This window comes from Cnephaeus nilssonii (genome assembly GCF_951640355.1).
Source record: "Cnephaeus nilssonii genome assembly, chromosome: 1".
NCBI classification, from domain to species: domain Eukaryota; kingdom Metazoa; phylum Chordata; class Mammalia; order Chiroptera; family Vespertilionidae; genus Cnephaeus; species Cnephaeus nilssonii.
In genome coordinates this window covers 103,382,572-103,403,317 of record NC_137072.1, presented here as the reverse complement: position 1 = coordinate 103,403,317, position 20,746 = coordinate 103,382,572, and the positions used below count along the sequence as shown (strand labels likewise).

Below are 20,746 nucleotides of genomic sequence, written 5' to 3'. Positions count from 1 at the left end.
AGCCAGCAATCAGTTTTCTGATTAAAACCAGAAAGTGCCACTGCGGGGACGTGGAAGGAATGCATAATCAGCATGGCCACCGTTTAAACCTTCTCGTCAGAGCGTCATAAAAAAGCTTGAAGCTTCTACAGGAAGATTGTTATTGCGCACGGGAGAAGGACTTCTCCCCTCCCACTGCGGGTCTGCAATCACCGGACAAGCCCCCCACAGCCCGCCATCATTTCCAAGTGGCCTCTTTTTCTGTGCTCACCTGGAATGTGTGCGAATTTGATTACTGGACTAGAATCAAGGTAACCAGGGAAATACGTGTGTTGTTTAAAAAATTACACATCATATTCCAGAGCCAAATAGAAGTGATTTTTGGATTACTGGCCACTCCGGGGACCATTTTCCGTACATCAGTGAGAAAAATCAAGAGCTGGCCCTGAGTCCTGTGGGCAGGCTATGCAGCTCGCTGCCTGTGTTTGTATGGCTCACCACCTAAGAATGGCTCCTACATTTTTAAATGATTGGACAAAAATTTAAAAAGTAATATTTCATGACATATGAAAACCACGAGATTCAAATTTTTAAAAAATACCGTATTTTCTGGCGTATAAGACGACTGGGCATATAGAAGATTTTCCTGGGTTAAAAAGTCATCTTATACGCCGGAAAATACGGTATATATTTTTATTGATTTCAGAGAGGAATGGAGAGAAATAAAAACATCAATGATGAGAGAGAATCATTGATCGGCTGCCTCCTGCATGCCCCCTACTGGGGATCCAGCCTGCAGCCTGGGCATGTGACTGGGATCGAACCCAGGACTCTTTAGTCTGCAGGCCAATGCTCTATTCACTAGCCAAACCAGCCAGGCAAGATTAAAATTTTCATGTCCATAGTAAAGTATGATTGGCAACCAGCCACACCGTTCAGTTTCATGGATTGTCAATGGCTGCTTTCACACAATAAGGAAAGTTGAGTCATGCCCTGGCTAGTGTTGTCCAGTGGTTAGAGTGTCGGCCTGTGCACCAAAGGATTGTGGGCTCAATTCCAGGTTAAGGGCACATATCTGGGTTGTAGGTACAGGGAGGCAACCAATCAAGAGGCACACTGATGTTTTTCTCTCTCTCCTCTCTCTCCCCCTCCGTCCCTCCCTTTCTCCTTCCATCCCTCCCTCCCACTCTCTCTAAAAGTCAATGAAGAAAATATCCTTGGCCTGGCTCATGGTTGAGCATTGACTTACGAACCAGGAGGTCATGATTCGATTCCTGATCAGGGCACATGCCCGGTTGTGGGTTTGGTCCCCAGTAGGGGGCGTGCAGGAGGCAGCCAATCAATGATTTTCTCTCATCATTGATGTTTCTCCCTCTCCCTTCCTCTCTGAAATCAATAAAAACATATATTAAAAAAATAAAAAATATGTCCTTGGGTGAGTTTTAACAAAAAAATAAAAATAAAATAAGGAAAGTTGAGTCATGACAGAGATGGCCCTCAAAGCCCCAAATGTTTATTATCTGGCCCTTTACAGAAAAAGCTTGCCAATCCCTGTTGTGGACCATTGTAGGGAAAACATCTGCTTGCCAGCTGACCAGACGGGAGAGTACGGGAAAGGAGAACACGAGGGAATATACTGGGTGCATCCTGAGAGTGCAGAATGCTTGCAAAGATGGGTTTAAGGGGGTGCCTGAGGAGGAAGCCCCGGAAATCTCAGCTATGAATAAGATCTAGCCTACTTCCTTCAGGCCTCTCAATCGAGCAGGGCCCAGCACAAACGTGACCCGTGTCATTGAAGCATCTCTTTTGAGTGGAGGTACTGGGAGGGTGCCGAGGGTAATGAGGTAGGAGAAAGGTGAAACCTCACCAGGACATCGCTCTGAGTTGCAGGCCACTGCTTCTTTCACGTGCACCACATTTTGTGTCATTTTACTATAATTTTAGTAGAAACCTCATTAACTGGAAATGTGGAGGACAGGAAAAGAGTGGGAAAAGGTTTAATTAATCTTGTTCGTATCATCTTCCTCCTACACTGGCTAACCACTCAGGCAGAAAGGATGAGTCGGCTTAAATTATGAATGTTTTGAGTAGGCTGACATTGTTTTAACCTTTTGCACTTGGATGTCGAGTGTGACTCGACACAGTTAGCATTAGAATAAAGGAATCGAGAAAAAAGCAAGCGAGTGCAAAGGGTTAAAAGGCTACCCAGTCATACTGAGGAGCTGGTAGTTCTGCACATCTTGCTCTATACTGTGTATTCTATCCTACATAATAAAAGGCTAATATGCAAATCGACCGAATGGCAGAATGATTGGTCGCTATGCCATGCACTGATCACCAGGGGCAGACACTCAATGCAGGAGCTGCCCCCTGGTGGTCAGTGCACTCCCATAGGGGGAGCGCTGCTCAGCCAGAAGCTGGGCTCGTGGCTGGTGAGCGCAGTGGTGGTGGTGGGAGCCTCTCCCCGAGTGCATGGATTTCGTGCACCGGGCCTCTAGTTTAAACATAAAGATTGTGCTGATACTAGTTATGCAGGGCTCTTTCTTTGAAATGGTCATTTACATTTTCTCCCCTCTTCTTCTCTTTCCCTTCCTTCCGGTAACCAGGCTCCATGCTTTTTTTTTCTTTTTGTCTCAGGGGAGATTTGTGGTGGTACAGAAATGGAGTTGGTTTTAGACATATTTTGCTTTGGGATTTGTGTGTGTGTGGTTTTTTCCCCCCAAAATCCTGAGTCCATTAAGGCAATTATGCTTGGCGTCCCTGACAGGGAGGGGAGAGGAAGAGTGCCTCAGAGATGCGACAAAGCGGGAAAAGGAGTTTGTGGAGCCTGGGGAAGTGGCTGAGCCCAGCTGTGGGCTGCACCATCAGGGAAGCCCTCACCTTCAGCCCTCGGAGGAAGACTTGGAAGAAAAAAGGCCATTGGAGCCCAGCTTTGGCAAAGATGATGGGACTCCCCCTGTGACCGAGAAGCTGCCAAGCCCATGAACCTGGAGGGACTGGTGGGCCCTGGGGCGCTGTGTGTCTTCTGTTTTCAGACTTGTGGCTGTATGAGTGTTGCTAGTGTCACCTAAGACCCAGGGACCTGTGCACTACCAGGGAGGTCTCAGCCCCAAGAAAGACAGAACTGCCTGGTGGAATGAAGGCTAAGAGTCAAAAGTAAGTTCCCTTAGTGTAGCTGGCATGGCTCAGCAGCTGAGTGTCAACCTATGAACCAGGAGATTGTGCTGATTCCTAGTCAGGGCACCGGGATGCAGGCTCAATCCACAGTGTAGGGTGTGCAGGAGGTAGCCAATCGATGATTCTCATCATGGATGTTTCTCTCTTTCTCCCTTTCCCTTCCTCTCTCTGAAATCTCTCTCTCTCTAGTATATATATATATATATATATATATTAGAGGCCCTATGCATGAAATTCATGCAAGAGTGGGCCTTCACTGCCAAGGGCGGCTGCCTGGATCCAGATCCCTTTCTTGCAGCCGCTGCGGCTGCCTCAATGCTGTGGCTGCAGCTCCGGTTTAGCCCGGAAGGACATCTAGTCTAATTAGCATATTATGCTTTTATTATACATATATTTTAAAGTAAGTTCTCTTAAATGAAATAAAATAGGTGTGTAGTATTTTTTTGTGTACCCGTTTTGGTGCTTTTGATAGACTACTCAACACCTTTGTTTGGATGCTTTTTAAGCATTCTATGTTTTAGAAGGAGTCTCACAACACAGAAGACCATGCTAGGCTCTGGCAACTGTGTCTGTTTTGGAGGTAAATCAAGCTACCCAAGGGCAGGCGCTCCCTGGTGTCAGCATGCTTTCCTTGCAGGGAACATGCCCTGGGACATTGCTCCTTGACAGCTAACATTTGTGGAGTTCCAAGCACTTCACATCCTGTTGTCTCAACTACAATAGGAGCGGGCTGTACTATTTCCGCAGGGGAAACTGAGGCACAGATAGGATCCCTGCCCAAGGTCACACGGTGAGTGGCCAGGTCAGAGTCCCGGCAGCATCCTGACTCCGAGCCTGTGCCGTTAGCTACTGGCGTGCGCTGCCAGCCTTCCGAACGCGGGACAATTTAATGTGGCAAGCGCAGCAAAGTGTTGAGTATAAATCACAGAGCATATAAGCTCAGGGGGGAAATGAAGGTAGCTGGAGCTGAACGCAAAATGGATGGACAGCTCAATTTAAAGGCTTGACCATAAATCACTAATTTTTAAAAACAACTGACTGGAAATATGCAAGTCACGAAATGACAAAGATCCCTAACTGACAGCACAAATCCCTGCAGAAGGCTGCTGAAGGGAGGCCCCTAATTCTCACACCAGCCCCTCTTCATTACTGCGCTTGCTTCTCCATGCCACAGCTGCCACCAGCATCTAGGACGTCTTTTCCCTTCCCATGGGGCAGGTCATGGGACCTTGCACCCGCCCATCGGGGTCACACCAGTGGCTTCTCCGCTCTCTGCGCCTCTATCGCCCTGACCCCATCGCCCCATCGCTGATGGAATAGTACCCTCTTATTTCACAGTTATTGACAGGTATGCACTTAATGCTGACAACCTGAAACACAAGAAAATAATTCACTATATATTTTAACTCAACCCTAAGTTCTACCAGAGCTGGTAGGCACCACTGTGGGGCACATTTTGGAAATACATGGAGATTTTTTGTTTTTACTTCTCGGCCCTTATGACTCAAAGTGTTGTCCATGGGATAGCAGTGTGGACATCACCCGAAAGCTTGTTAGAGAGGTGAAGCTCAGGCCCACCGGGACCTGCTGAGTCAGGATCTGCATTTAACAAGCTCCCTGGGTGATTCGTGTGCACGTTATAATGAAGAAGCACTGGGCTAGAATTTAAATATTGAAAAAGATATTACTTTATGATAATTAGTTTCTCTTTACTTCTCCTTGATATTGGTGTGAGGGCACTCTTTAAAAAAAAAGTGTGCAGGCAGGGTAATTATCGTTCATTTCAGGGTACCAAAAATGTGCTGCAAAATATTTCTTATGTAAGGGGACAATAGGTCGGAGGCAGATGATAATGGCTGCTTTAAAGTATGGCGAGTCTGGGAATTCTGCTGCCCTACATGCTCTCTGGGACTTTATCTTGTGATTATGGGGCAGGCCACTTCATCCCTTTGGCCTCAATTCTTCATCTGGAACATGAAGAACAGATAATTTTTTTTTTTTTTTTGGTTAATCCTCACCCGAGGATATTTTTTCAATTGATTTTTAGAGACAGTGGAAGGAGGAAAGGGATGGGGGGTATGGGTGGGGGAAGGGGGAGAGAGAGAGAGAGAGAGAGAGAGAGAGAGAGAGAGAGAGAGAGAGAACAGAGAGAGAAGACAGAGAAAGAGAGAGAGAGAGAGAGAGATTGGTTGCCTCCTACATACGCCCCCACTGGGGCCTGGGATCGAACCTGCAACCCAGGTACGTGCTCTTGACTGGGAATTGAACCCATGACCCTTTGGTGCGTGGGCCTACGCTCTAACCACAGAGTAACACCGGCCAGGGCTAGCATTAAAATTTTTTCAAGATTCCATGCAGACTTCTCTAAGGCTGGTCAACAGGGAGGGAGGGGATGTTAAGGAAGAAGCAAAAGAAAAGAGTTTGAAAAAAATGAAGAAAATGTGTGAAGGAGTAAGGGATACACAGGAAGGGAAAATCCACAAAAGGGCAGGACGGACAGGGAGATGAGACTGTGGAGGGACTGACAATGAAGACTTCTGATCCAAGCAATTCCACCAGCCCATGAATTTTCATGGCGACCAGCTGGCATAAAATCATAAAGACAATTTTTAGCTCCTCCATCGGAATTGCATTTGTAATAATCATAACAATATTTCTACAGAGTAAAAATGACAACGATAATTTGAAATGGAAAACAGTGACAAGATGCAAAATAAATGGCAACAAATTTGGGGACGGGACAGAATTTGCATGGGGAAAATTTATAAGCCGGAACACCACAAGGCCTCAAAGCTGGGAGGGCTCTTGCTGGTTCTCTGTTAACCTCCTCAGGTAAGTCAGAGGGAAATGATTCCGTATTTTACAAGAAGCCTCTCGTAACAGTGACCTTTGTGTCCCCATCGAATTGGAGGTGAAAAGTGCTCTTTTTGCTTGTCATTTTCTGTGACATAAATAATGGCTACGCAAAGGCTCAAATGCCACGTCCAGTCCTAACGTGTCCATTTGTAAATGTCCCTGTTGGTCTTCATGAGTGATTATGTCCTTTGAAACCATCCGAGATGGTGGGAAACTATAATCCTCCACGAGAGATGTTAGCAAATTTGAGCACCTACTAAGTATGAGACCACAAATGACAGACCGTCCTCCAACTCAGCTTATGATCCAACAGGGCAGACAAACGTAATAGCTAATATTTACTGAGAGGGTTTTATAAGCCAGGTAAGTATAACAGCTAAGATTTAACTACAGTTGTCTTTTGGTAAGTGTCATGTATATATATATATTTTTTTCACTGAACCCTTTTCACATTCCTGGGACGTAGCTACTATTATAACCTCATTTTATTGACAAGGCATTGGAGGATCAAGAAGGTGAAATAACTCGCCGTAAGTCACACGGCCAAGTCTGGACTTTAAGCCCAAAGAGAAAGACAGAGGCGTCCATTTCCTTAACTAGTGCCCTACACTAGCACAGAAAAATAATAGCAACTTGTGGAAACCACACTAAAATAAATGTTCACTTTACATTCCTCCTCAGACCCTCCCTCGAATCCACATGGCTGGGTATTTTTTTAAAAATTAATATATTTTTATTGATTTCAGAGAGGAAGGGAAAGGGAGAGAGAGAATCATAATGATGAGAGAGAATCATTGATTGGCTGCTTTCTGCATATGCCCCCACTTGGAGATCGAGCTCGCAACCCAGGCATGTGCCCTGACTCAACCACTGAGCCACACCTGCTGGGCGGTGGCAGGGTATTTTTATTCATCATGGGTGCTTGCTTATCATCTCATTTGACTTGCTGTCCTTGGACTGGGATAAATAGGATAAGCATTCATGCTGGAGGAGCCTCCAGCTTGGGTTTTAAGGTGAGTTCAGAGGTAGAATTTTGCTAGCAGATATTTTCAATGGGGAAAAACATTTCAGTTCAATTTCTTAAGCTTCTTATTAAAAGAATTCTGCTTACTTTGAAAAACATAATAGTAACTGGGGTCTTCCATCAGCCAGACATTATGCTACACCCCTTGGAGGACCCCCGACCCCTGAATGACCATCCTAACAAAAGGAAATAGCATGGCCAAGGGCAGGAGGAGGGAGAGGGTGACTTTTCTGGTAAGGAAAGGAATTGCTATGTTTTTATATTGCTCTGGCCTGTGAGAAAGCCTTACCTGAGACAGACTGGAAATACTGCAGGGTCCAGGCGATCAACACGGACAGCAGGAAGGTTCCCAGGAAGTAGATCTACCAACACCGGAAAGAGGCGTCAGATGACTGACAGGGGCAGGGACCGTGAGGGCGGGGCCGGCGGAAGAGGGTACCTACCAGGGCAGAGTGCAGGACAGCACCCCAGATGAGCCGGAAGTGAAGGTAGAGCCAGGCCAGGGAGCAGGGGCTCAGGGACTCCTCACTACTGTGGCTCCAGCACCTGCAGACACAAAGCAGAGGGCACCTTGAGGTGTCAGCCAAACCTTGGTGGCATTATTCACGACGGGCATTTTCAAACCCTTAAACCCACCTCCTTCTGCTTGGGGACAAGCAGGCACACTTGAGATGAGAGGCACAGGAAGAAAGGCAGTTCTGAGGGGTTGAGGCCTGCCCTACAATTCGAGGACCCTGCCAGAAATCTCAGGAAAAGGTCACTTCTGTCCTTACTACTTAGTAAAGCGCCAACAGGTCAAGGAGGTCCCTGAAACATGGGGGCCACCGGGACAACACTTCTGTCCCAGGGTCTCTCTGAATCCAGACACCAGAATGCCGCCCAGTCGTGCAGAAAGGCATGGTCTCATCCCGTGGTCGGCAAACTGCGGCTCGCGAGCCACATGCGACTCTTTGGCCCCTTGAGTGTGGCTCTTCCACCAAATACCACGGCCTGGGCGAGTCTATTTTGAAGAAGTGGAGTTAGAAGAAGTTTAAGTTTAAAATATTTGGCTCTCCAAAGAAATTTCAATCGTTGTACTGTTGATATTTGGCTCTGTTGACTATGAGTTTGCCGACCACTGGTCTAATCGGACACATTATTTTTTCCACTCTCGTGGAAAACCTTGGTCAGCACCTTAACTTCAGATCACACTCATTCTGTATCTTAAGCCTCAGAAACTAGAAGACGGAAGTATGTTTGGGTCCAGCTGATGGTTCTCAAATCAAAACAAATCCTGAGCCTTTTCAGAGCAAGAAACGCTACAAAATGAGAGTCAGACTAACTTGAACCAAGTAGCCAACAGCATCCCCTGGGTCCCTCCAGATTCCACAGAATTAAAGAGGCTCTGAACTCACCTTTCGTATAGTTCCTGGAGGATGGAGATGTTATTTGCATGGAGAGTTGGGTCAATTTCCAAGAAATCCAAAATGTGATGTGGGATGATAGCACCTTCCTCAATGAGCAGGGCCAGGTTAAAAAATCCCTGAAAACAAGCCACAAACCAACCTCAGCAGCTTCTTATAATAAAACCCAGACACACACCCTTCATCGGAATGTAAACTTTTACAACCTCTAGATTTTTTTCCCCCCAGTCCCCAGAGCCAGATGGCTTTGTCATCGTCATTGATGAATGGTTTCCCTAAATACATGCGTCTGAGAAATTTATTTGCAAGAGAACCAGGAGGCTTTCAGAGGATGCTGGGTCCCATCTGCTCAGAAGCCAGTCAACCGGGGACCTATCCTTTCCTGCTCATTCTCTCAAAACGGAGCTCACGGGAAAACGTGCTCTTGTGTCACCAGCAGAACCAGAATGCTGAGGCGAAGGCCATGTCCTTCACTTACAACTATGCCTGGTGTCCCCATCGGCATGTCGGAGACCTACCAAAATGCTGTTGTGGCTGGGGGTGCTACTGATGACTGACATTCTCATGTAGGGAGCCTCTCCTATGCACAGAATAACGGACGGGTGTTTGTCTCAGCTCCCCAGGTTTTCCCAGTGTGGGAAAACCTCCTCTCATGATTCCTCTTGGCACAGACCTCCACTGTGGTACATTTCCCTACGTCTTCCTTATCATACACCTTGTTCTTGACCCTCAGAGGTAGGATCTGCCTCGTGGGGCTGTGCAGGTCCAATGAGATAACATAGTTAAGAGCCTGAGGGTAGAGGTCCTTCATCAAGGATGGGAGCTGTTTTGCTACCTGGAGGCGACACACTGTCCATCATGAGCCGGGCAAGCGGCCAGACCCAGAAATAAACAAAAGACGGCCGTACTTAGCATTAGGGCTTTACAGATTTCACTGCCTTGTTGCCCTTCAAAGAATTCGTGGTCATGTTTTAATGACATCTTCTCCTTTTGGACTTTCCTTTCAGTTGCCACTGACAACCTCAATGAAAATCATCATCTGCCTGGGTGTATCACCAGCACTCCCACAAGCACCCTCTGCAATAACCATGATAAAAATATCAGCAGCTAGCATTTTCTGAGTGCTTGCTCTATGCGAGGCATTGTGCTGTTTTATATATGTTCACTAAATCTCATAGCCACAAATTGAGATAGGTACTGTTATCCTCCTCATGTCATAGATGAAGAAACCGAGGCACAGAGAGGATAAGGAATTTGCCCAAGGTCACACAGCTAGAAAGGGGCAGAGCTGTGATTCAAACAGGAGCAGACAGGGTCCAGAGTCTCCAATCTTAAGCTCCACCATGTTGCCAAATAACCTCTAAATAGATGGAAGTGTTAAGTATCTTTAAGAGGCACACACACACACACACACAGAAAATACAATATTTCTCTGCACTTTGAAAGGAAGGTGCTCTTAAAACAAAGTATTAGAAGAAAAGAAAAAAAATGACCTATAAAAATTTAAAGTCTCTGAAGAATGGAAACATAACAAGATTGGAATAAATGGGAAAATAGGCTAGAGGAATATTATATGCAATGTAATAACTTAAGATTCATTATCTATGAGGCAAATCTATAAAAAAAACTAACTTCAATTTAAATTTTAAAAGGTGTCAAAACTTCAATAGATAAACAGGCAAAAAACGAGCATAGAGAATTCACATAAAAAATATGAAGAGTAAATTATCATACACAAGTATATATAAAAGTGTCCCTCCTCACTAGTTAACCAAATAAATGCAATTTAAAACAATAACGAAGTATCAACTTAAAACTATTCAGTTAGCAAAATTAAGTCATGAAAACACCCAGTGCGGACAAGATTTCAGTTACCCTCCTACCCTTCACCACTGCTTGGTGATGTATTAATTGGAAAACCCTTTCAGAAAGTAAATCGGCAACAAACTATTATTAGGTAGCTGTAAAACAGTTTAAATTGTTTGACTTAGCAATACTATCCCTCAAAGAAATTATTCAAATGAAAATAAATGATCAAATTCCAAAGCACAATACCAGAAACCTGTTTCCTGAGAGGGCAACAACTATTCCAAATTCCATTGTGCAAATGATCCTGATTAGCAAATGCATAAGGAATGAGAGAATAGACTCTCCATTAGCACACACAGTAATAATTGTTGCAAGATGTATGGAAGGATACTAAAATTAGTAGGTAGCAATTTGAGGAGAAATAGGATATGTGCATAGTTGCAAACTCTCTCCCCAAGATAGCTATAAATTGGAAAGAGAAAAATATTAGCTTTACAGGGGAGAAACCCAGCAGAAAACACCTTAACCAAGTCACTCAGATCAACCTCACCAGCAATAAGACATCACGTATGCCTCATAGGCTACAGTGAGAAGGACACATCACTTCTGTGCTGTCCTTGCCCCAAATGCATAATCTGAATCTATTCACGAGAAAACAGAAGCCAGACCCAAATTGAGGGACATTCTACAAAACACTTGGCTGATTAATATTCTTCAAAAGTATCAAGGTCATGAAAAACAAAGAAAGAACGAGGAACTGCTACAGATTGAAGAAGACTAAAGAAATATGACAACTAAATGCTAGGCGGCATCCTGGAATGGAAGAAGGACATTAGTGCAAAAACTAGTGAGATGCAAATAAAGTCTGAAGTGTACTTTATGGAGCAAAACCAAGGTGGAGTTCTTGGTTTGATAACAGGGTTGTGGTCATGAAAGATATATCCATTAAAGGAAGCTGGACGAAGGGCACACAGCAACTCCCTTGTCCTCTTTCTATAAATCCAGAGTCTATACATCTAAAAAATTCCAAAATAAGTTTAAAACAAGTCACTGAGAGCAAAGTCCTATTGTTGAAGAGCTGGCCCAACTACACAAGCAAAAACACTTCCACTTGGACCACGCTTCCAGTTTCTTGAGTTTCTACCTGGCGAGTTAGTTTGATGGAATCTGGTAGACAGACTCCCGGCCTTGGAGCCAGAAGACCTAGGTTGAAGCTCTGGCTGCTTCACCGACTACCTGACCGCTTGGCCTTCAGCAATGCACCCCCTTGTCAGAGCCTTGGTGTCCTCGACTATACAAAGGGTCTGATAATCCCCACCCCACGAGGTTGCTGTGAGGACGGTGTGGGAAAGACAGCAGGCGCTCAGTAAAGGTTCGCCACATGGTTAGTGTCCTCAGAGGGCCTTTGGGAAGGACTTGTGAAAATGGGTGGGAAATGACTTTGCCATCTGCGAAGCATCCTATATAATAAAGAGGGAATATGCAAATTGACCATCACACCATCACAAAGATGGCAGCACCCAGTCCCCTCAGCCTTGCCAGAGTCCCCCAGTCCTTTCAGCCCCACTGGGGGTGGGGGGTGGCAGGCGCATGGTGTGGCCGGACCCACCCTAAGCCCCCCTAGCCACCCAGGGCCGGCCTGAGGCACAGGCAAGCCTCAGATGTCAGCTGCCCAGGGCCAGCCTAAGGCGCAGGCAAGCCTCGGATAGCGATTGCCCAGGGCGGGCCCAAGGCGCAGGCAAGCCTCAGATGGTGGCTGCCCAGCCACCCAGGGCCACTCGAGGCTCAGGTAACCAGGGCCGGCCGAGGCTTGTGCTGCCGGCAGTGGCAGCAGCAGAGGTGTGATGAGGGCATCGCCTTCCCCTGATCGCCGGGCCGCCTCCCGCCCCTGAGGGCTCCCGGACTGTGAGAGGGGGCCAGCCAGGTTGAGGGACCCCCCTCCCTCCAGTGCATGAATTTTCATGCACCGGGCCTCTAGTCTATATATAGACAGAGGGCTGGTGAGAACTCTAGGCTTTGCGACCTCACGAAGGGGCACCACCAAGAACTAATTTCTGCTGCTGCCGTTTACCTGCGAGTCCCCATCCAGTGCTGCTTGGGCGTACATCTGCACCGAGAGCTCCAGGTCCTGTGACTGGTTTTGGTGGCCATAGTAGTAAAGGTCTCCCATTTTCAAATAGGCTGCGGGGCGAAAAGCACCGATGCGTTTGTCCAGGGGTTTTATTTCAGGCTGACACCTTAAATGATCGGCCCATTCCCACGATGGAGAGTTTTTCCTACCAGACTCCTACCACAGAACATGTTCGGTGTGTGTGTGTGTGTGTGTGTTTCATGTGTCAGTAGAAAAAACACACACACACACTGCTTTTCTGCTGAGTACCCACATTTCCAGACACATTTTCCTGCCTTGCTTGGTAGCCCTCCCGAATAGATCTATTTGTGAGAATCGCAGCCCAATCAGCCAAGGACCGGGGGGGTGGGGGGAGCACTTTATTTCCCATCTGAAATTTTGCTGCCTGGGTTTGATGACTGAAGGGTATTTCTTTACTCAACCGTATGCTTTATTTTTCCTCCGAAGAATAAGTTTTGTTTAAGAATGTGTGTCTCACTCAGGAAAATAGAATCTATGTCAGGTCGCTCAAAAGAGGGATTTCAACACTGGGAAGGAATGAAATTCATGCTCAACCAGGGTGTTGGGAGAGCTGAAAAGGCAAATGGCAACCCAAATGTCAGCAATGCAGGAAGCTACGACCATCCATCCCTGTGCTAAGGGTCTGCTGGGACCATGGAAATGCAGCCACTGCCCGAGAACAGCCCACAGCAGAGAGAGGTGCGAAATACTTGGGCTCCGCCACTCCTCCCATCATGCAGTCTCCCGCCACAGCCTCCCATTGGCTGACACGAAGCCCCAGAGCAAAGGAGTCTGGGAACTGCAGTTCCTGGGGCTAGCCCCCTACCACACAGAGCAGAAGGCAGGGAACCAACCCACCACTGGCTCAGACTCTGTCCATCACAGCTTTCTCTTTTGGACAGTGGGCCGGGAGACAGACGCTGCATGAGGCTGAGAGCAGATTTCAGTCACGATCTTAATAGCAGAGACTTTGCATTGTCTCCTAATTGTTTGGAAATATCACACTGCACACAAAGCCCTTCGATGTTTCCTGTTACTAAGGATTAAAAGCCTCCACGGCTTCAATTGAGCACCCGTTTTTCTATACATACCAAATGAAGGAGCATCAATTTGAAAAACAGAGAAATTATAGTATCTCCAAACACAGTTAATACCCAAGTATCTCTTGGCCAGGTCCTACGGGAGTGAAGGGGGAGAAAAAGTTAATTCATTAATATTTCAGCCGAGTGACTAATTTTGCCTCCCTAAAAACCCCCATCCATCATCCTTAACCTTAGAGCTTCTATTCAGAGCATACATTTACTCACCGGCCGCTCCTCACAGATGTGTGCTAAATTTGTCTGTGACACTTCAATACCAGTTTCTGCTGCTAAAACATAATACAGCAAAGCTTCGTGCCTAAAAATAGACGATTAATAATAAATTTCATATAGTGGCTCTTACTAATATTCACAGAGAGCTCGATATTCTAACATAAGGGCACAAAATAAGCAGTTTTCTTTTTAAAGCACAAAACCATGAGTTTGTTGGTTTTTTTTTTTTTTTAAAATAAATACTGTTGTTAAAAATACTGCATGCACTGATTTATTTTCTGTCTTAAAGGCTGAACTGGCAGATAAGGTTGGGATCTAGTTAATGCAACAGCTACCTCTACTGGCCGAATGGCACGTCGAACAGCCTCAGGTCCCTGGATCCTTCCTCGCTTCGAGGAGAGAGTGGTATTAACACAAAGTCCTGTGAGTCCCTCTGTTTTGTGAAAGGCTCTATGGGGCTTAGGATTCCGAACAAGCGTAATTAAAGCGGGGCTTTTGTGGCGCATTAGACGTCTGGCAAAGGAGATGCAGCTTACAGGAGCTTGGATAGCAATGGCCAGAAGCACATATAAATAAATAAAAGTTCGACACCACTAGGAACTGAATAATTGTAAAACAGCGAGACCACTCCTCACCTGTTGAAAGGTTGCCACGCGATTTGTAATACCAGTAAGGGCAAGGGGGTCGGGGAAACGGACATATTCCTACAACCACTTGCTGGTGGGAGGGCCGTCAATGTGGTGATTGTGGGAAGCCCTGAGAATGCACAGACCACTTGCCCAACAGTTCTCCCTGTGGGGGTTCATTCTAAAAAAAAAACAATCAGAGACGTGCAAAGATTCTGGGGCAAGAGAGTTTATGGCAGAGCTTTTGCTATGTTTGAAAAATTTTAAAAAATGGTAAGAACTTAAATATCTGAAAATCGGTGACTATTTAAATTTACCCACAGCCTGGCCAGCATGGCTCAGTGGTTGAGCATTGACCTATGAACCAGGAGGTCACGGTTTGATTCCAGGTTAGGTCACAGAGTCCAGATTGCGGGCTCGACCCCCGGTATGGGCTGTGCAGGAGGCAGGCCATCAATGATTCTCTCTTATCATTAATGTTTCTATCTCTCTCTCCTTCTCCCTTCCACTCTGAAATCAATAAAAATACATTTTAAAAAAATTAACCCCTGGTACAGCCACTTTCAGATGAGGCCATGAAAAATGATGTGAAAGAATATATATCCAAAAATGTGGGAAGATGTCTATGCAAAATTATCTGTTCAGTGAAAAAAATAGGCAGGATAAAAACCAATGCGATTCCATTTTTGGAATAAAACTGAATACACACATTCATACACACACACATACACACACACACACACACACACACACGCAGATACATATATGCCGAGAAAACTAAACCATAAAAATTATCTACCAAAAAGCTAACAGTGCTTATCGCTAGGTGGTGAGAATGCAAGTCACTTTTATTCTTTACTTTTGACTTATCTGATTCCCTCCATTTTCTTAGTGTCACCCAGTTTATGAATAAAAATTTATTTTAACCATAAAAGTTATTTCAAAAGCATCTTTTTCATCGTAAGTAGCTGACATGAAGAACTCTCCCTGGACTTCCACTCCCCCTAGGAAGTGGGTTAAGGAAGGGCAGGGGGCGGTTGGGTGAGGGGGACTAAGGGAGGCAGACTCGGAGATCACCTTTTCTACATCGTTAAAGCAGCTCTGGCAGATCATCCCTCGGGGACAGAGAGAGGTGACTGGGAGTCAAGTTAGAACAGCGGATCTTCAATCAGACATGCTGCAGGTCACGGGCCACGTGGCTGCTGAGTGAGCTGATTCTCCATCTCCAAGACACCCAAGGCAGCCGACCAATTAGCCATGACTCATTCTAAAGAGACACGAGGCTGGCTAAGCGGTGTCCCCTGCATAGGCAGGTCAGCTAACAAGCCCACAACTGGAGCCGAAACAACACCTCGAAAAACGCACAGGCGTTTTCTTTTTTCATTGATTTCAGAGAGGAAGGGAGAGGGAAATAGAGACATCAATCATGAGAGAGAATCATTGATCAGCTGCCTCCTGCAAGCCCCCTACTGGGGATTGAGCCCAAAACCTGGGAATGTGTCCTGGACAGGAATAGAACCCGGGATCCTTCAGTCCTCAGGCAGACGCTTTATCCACTGAGTCAAACCAACAGGGCCGCACAGGTGTTTTCTCACACGGACTGCAAAAATCATGTTTGGTGACCAGAATCCTCCAGTCAGTCTCAGCACAGAGTCCCCGTCATTCTGCAATAAGGTCCTGTTGCAAAGGTCTTACAATCTCAAGTGTCTCCTGAGACACTCGAACTTGCACCCGTGCCTCTGTTTCCCCAGGGATGAGTGAAGGAATGGGATAGTGGACCCTTGCCAGCCCACACGCGAATACTGAGCCGGCTCCCTCTGCTGCTGTGACCGCATGGAATGTGACTCATGTTATTAAACTGTAACAACATGAGTTTTTCTTAGACAGCAGTCGGGCAGACTATTAGAATTTGCAGCGAGGGGGGGGGGGGGCACCAGGCCAACACTCCCGTAAGACAGAGTCACTATGATAAACTTGGCAAAGACAGTCTCTCATGTGGTGGGAGAGGGACGGGGGAAACAAGTTTTATAGAGAGACTTTCCCTGTCCAATAATTGCATAAGCCGGGAGGAAATTTCATAGAACCCTCGTGCATTGCCTTTGAAGAAGCGCTGTGATCCATCAAAAAGAGGCGTCAGGAAACAGCGAGGTCAATAGAAGTGCTGAGCAGAAATCCACCTCTGTCTTCCATCTTGCAGAAGCAATCGGCAGAGGCCGGCGCACCCTGACTCTACCGCCATCTATTCTCATATACGGAGGAGTGAGCTATAGGCCAGGGTTAGCAGACGGAAGACCACATTTCCTCAGCTTACTCAGACTTCCCAGACACACCATGTCTGCAGCAACCCTGTCCACATTCACGCTCCCTCCCGGCACTGGGCTCTTGCTTGTGTTTCAACAGAAACTGCCTGAAAGCACTGTTTTCAGATATTTCCAGACTCGTGTTGTTGGGATAGTCATGTCCTCAGCATTTGCTACATGCAGGAAGCCCCCAAACAAGCCACAAGACTGTACTGCCCTTCCAGAAATTTCCTCAAGGTCTAGGAGGCCAGCCAGAGCTTCGAGTTTTATTTCACTCAAGTGGAACTGTCTCCCGGACAGTCATTGTGATGGGGAGGTGGGGTGGATGCAGAGAGGAGGAAATTTAGAGTAAAGAACGAGGCTGGGGCACATCTGCTACCCTCCCGCTTCAAAGCCAGCGTACACATTTATAGAACTTTCCTAACGATGCTTCCGTAACCACTCCTTGGGCTGCTGGCTGTGCACTGTGCGTCTGACGACCTCTGAGCAGCTTCTCAAACAATTACATTGTTTTCTCTGTGCTCCTTGCTAATGATGCCTGAAGCAGCTCCAACTGGAAGGAGGAAAAACAATCCTGGGGTCTCAGTGGATTTCAGGGCCCCTGCTCTATTGCCAAAAGGTGAGTCTCTCTTTTTAAAAAAAAGCATATTTTTATTGATTTCAGAGAGGAAGGGAGAAGGAGAGACAGATGGAAACATCAATGATGAGAGAGAATCATTGACCGGCTGCCTCCTGCACGACCCCCCTTGGGGATCGAGACCACAACTCGGGCATGTGCCCTTGACCAGAATCGAACCAGGGACCCTTCAGTCAGGCTTACACTCTATCCATTGAGCCAAACCAGCCAGGGCAACAGGTGAGTTTCTGGACTGGGACCTAGCATGCCTACTTGTCTTGCCTCAAGCCCACCATAATCGGGTTAAGTATTGGGGGTGTATTTAAGACAAAGGACAGTAAGATACACAGTTCACAGATAAAACATACGCAGAGGTAAGGCAGAGAGAAACGAAACATGACAGCTGGCCTCTCCTTTGCTGATTGCTCCTGGTGTCTGAGGACAGCCTCAGGCACGACAACATTATCTTCCCTATTATGCCTACACAGCAAAAAGCCCTTTTCTCCAACACCCTCCTCTTTTCTGCTATCCCATAGAAATCTTGGAGCAACATAGAAAAACACAAGCTCATCAAACCTGCATGAGTAATCTGAAAATAACTCCAGAATAAATTCACTCACAGAAAACGTAAGAAGGGGATGGACTTGGGACATTGATGGATGGTGTAGTTCTGTGATGGCAAAATAGATGGTACCAGAAAAAGCCATGTTGTGGGAAGGCCATGCTCTTATATTTCCTATTTAACCCCCAGGGCAAGTTTGGGGGCTCGGAGAGATGAAAGCACTCTTTGTCAAATAGATTTTGACAAAAATTTCCCACTGTCATGGGTAGTAGATGTTTCTTCCTGTAGCTAAGAAAAGGCCTCAAATTCAGATGGAGACTTATCTTTAGTAATATTTTAGTACCAGCATCAAGATTGGCAAGGATATTGACGATCAGCCAGAGAGTCCATTGATAAAATCATTTTAGAAAACAAAATGGCATTTATCTTGCAAAGTCCAATATGTGACCCTACTCTTAAGTTTATAGTCTAGAAAAACTCTTCCTCTATGGGTCAGGAGATATATAAAACATGTTCATGGTTGCACTGTTCTTAAAACAAAATAATGGAAGCAACCCAAATACGTGTTAATAGGAGAATTGGTAAGTAAATTGTGGTATATGATAGCAGCGAAAAGGAACGACCTACAGGGACATGCATCCAAATATATGAATCTCAGAAACATAGCGTTAAGTGACAAGAAGCAGTTAAAGATTGATGTATAATAATATTCTAATGACAGAAAGCTCAGAATCAAGTCAAACTAAATCTATTGCTTAGGAATATACCCATGTTTAGCAAAAAAACCCCAAAAAAACAACAACTATAAAGACAGCAAGATTCAGGATAATGGTTACTTCTGGGTGCTGGGGCTGGGGGTTGGGTTTAATCTGGGAGGGACATGCAATGCAGGGAGCTTCAATAGTTCATTTTCTTAAGTAGGTGTTTGTTTTATTGTTGGAACTTACATATATATCACATATTATTTCGTATGTATCAACTCAGATCACAAAAAAAGAGAAAAACAACTCAACTGGCTCATGCCACTTCCCCAACTCAAATGATCAGCGCCTTTTACCAGAACTCTTTCCGGATCTTCCTTCCCTTCACCATTATTTACTGTTGGGTGAAGCATCTCACAGCCCAGCTCTGTCACATCACGACCTTCTCTCCAAACCATCAACGCTCCCAGCTGCTCCACAAATTAAGTAGAAAGTACATACCCTTCCATTCAAACTTCCATAAAGTAGCACCTCTTTGGTCTTGTTGTATATCACTCCCTGTACAAATCTTACCCTCAGGGCAAACTGGGTGGCTTAAAATTTTCTAGAGACTTCCAGAATTTTCCTATCTCTTTGCTTTTGTCCCTGCGATTCCCTTCTCAAGAAATGCTGTTCCCTGCATGGCTCCGTGGACATGCCACCATCCCCCAAGGCCCCCATTATAAAGGTTGGTCTAAGTCCCCCAAACCAGGTAGCATCTCTTCCTCCTCAGAATCCCCAATGCTCTTCAAATACTGTTCATGGCGCTTACGTTATGTTTGTTCGTTCTACTTGCCTTAGCTCATTCACTCAGTAGTTTCTGAGCACTTCACAGGTGCCATTAGGTGCTGGGCACTGGGACACAAGTCAGAGGGCAATCAAAGTAAAGGGCAAGCATGATCCATGGAAGGACCCAAGCAAGGAAGAAGTTGGTCAGACTCCGGGGCACGTGCAAAGGCCCAGAGGTCAGACAGCACAACGGCCATGTGGGAAACTGCAGGTAGTTCGGCATGAGGAAGAGTTGAGGCAGCAAACTACCCCAAGCCCTTCTTGGTGACATCCCCGAAGCTCATGGCAAGGTGCCCTGCGAGTGGACTCAGTCAAGTCTGATGAACTGAATGCAAACACACAAATAGTGTAGAGCACACTTAATTCCCCGATCCTTCCCACCAGGAAAAAAAAAAAAAATCCGTCTCTGTGGCTGCATAGTCTAAGAAAGACAGCAGGCCACACAAATCTTAATTCTTCTGGACTTTCACTGCAAATTTTTAAATGTTAAAGGGATGCTAAATTCAAAAATAGGCAAAATAATAATAATAATAATAATAATAATAATAATAATAAAAAAGCCTAGCTACTGACTTATCCTCTCTTTATGGGAAAAGGTGACAGACATCTTGGTGTGTGTGTGTGTGTGTGTGTGTGTGTATGTGTGTGTGTGTATGTGTGTATGTGTGTATGTGTGTGTATGTGTATGTGTGTGTGTGTGTGTGTGTGTGTGTGTGTGTGTGTGTTGTGGGGGACTGTTTACAGATGTGCTCTCCCTTTGGGAATGCCCAACATATAAACACTCTGATATTTGAGTGCTTAGTTACCCCTAAGAAGCTTGTGAGGAGTCAGGGTGGGAAGTTTGGAGGGCAACTGTAGAGAATGAGCTAAAGTCAAATTTGGGAGTTTTGCAAGATGAAATAGCACAAAAACTGTAAGGTATATCAATTAGAAAATAATAATTTCATAAAAATTTCTTTCCTGCTGTGCAAAGTGAGGCCACATATAATAAACTTTCACGGGAGTTCATAATAAACATTGCTACTTGGTGCTTTTTCCATTGGGTTCATTTCCCCTGCATTATCTAATTTAAGATTCTCCATTACTGCGATGCTATCTTTTGATTATGTGGGCACCCATGGACCAAAGGAGAAAATAGTGTTCTTTTGGACTCATATTTAAATTTTTAATTAAGGTTCGGATCAGAGAATGATCGATGGTAAGTCTGGTCTAATGTCTCCGAGGCAGTGTTCCGAAGGGATATGTGCTGATTTGCATAGCCTTTTCAGTTATTACTGAAATACCCAGATCATTTAGGCAATAAACCAGCCAAGAAAATGTAGCCCAAGGGAAAAGTAAGACGGAGCGCGCGCACTGACAGGAGGGAAAAAGATGAAGTCAGGTGGCATTTGGAGAGATGTGCCCTTCTTTGTAAAATCAAG

At 45.6% G+C, this 20,746-nt stretch overlaps 1 protein-coding gene across 1 annotated transcript in view; it reads right to left on the bottom strand.

The window, feature by feature from the left end:
- Window positions 1-20,746, bottom strand: part of SEL1L3 (SEL1L family member 3) — a 111,143-nt gene that overhangs the window by 4,034 nt on the left and 86,363 nt on the right. Inside the window, exons 18-23 of the mRNA XM_079767438.1 lie at window positions 13,687-13,777; window positions 13,471-13,555; window positions 12,320-12,429; window positions 8,431-8,558; window positions 7,480-7,582; window positions 7,326-7,398 (exon numbers count right to left, since the gene is read on the bottom strand). Of these exons, the coding sequence (XP_079623564.1) occupies window positions 7,326-7,398; window positions 7,480-7,582; window positions 8,431-8,558; window positions 12,320-12,429; window positions 13,471-13,555; window positions 13,687-13,777 (590 nt within the window). The remainder of the gene's footprint in view (window positions 1-7,325; window positions 7,399-7,479; window positions 7,583-8,430; window positions 8,559-12,319; window positions 12,430-13,470; window positions 13,556-13,686; window positions 13,778-20,746) is intronic.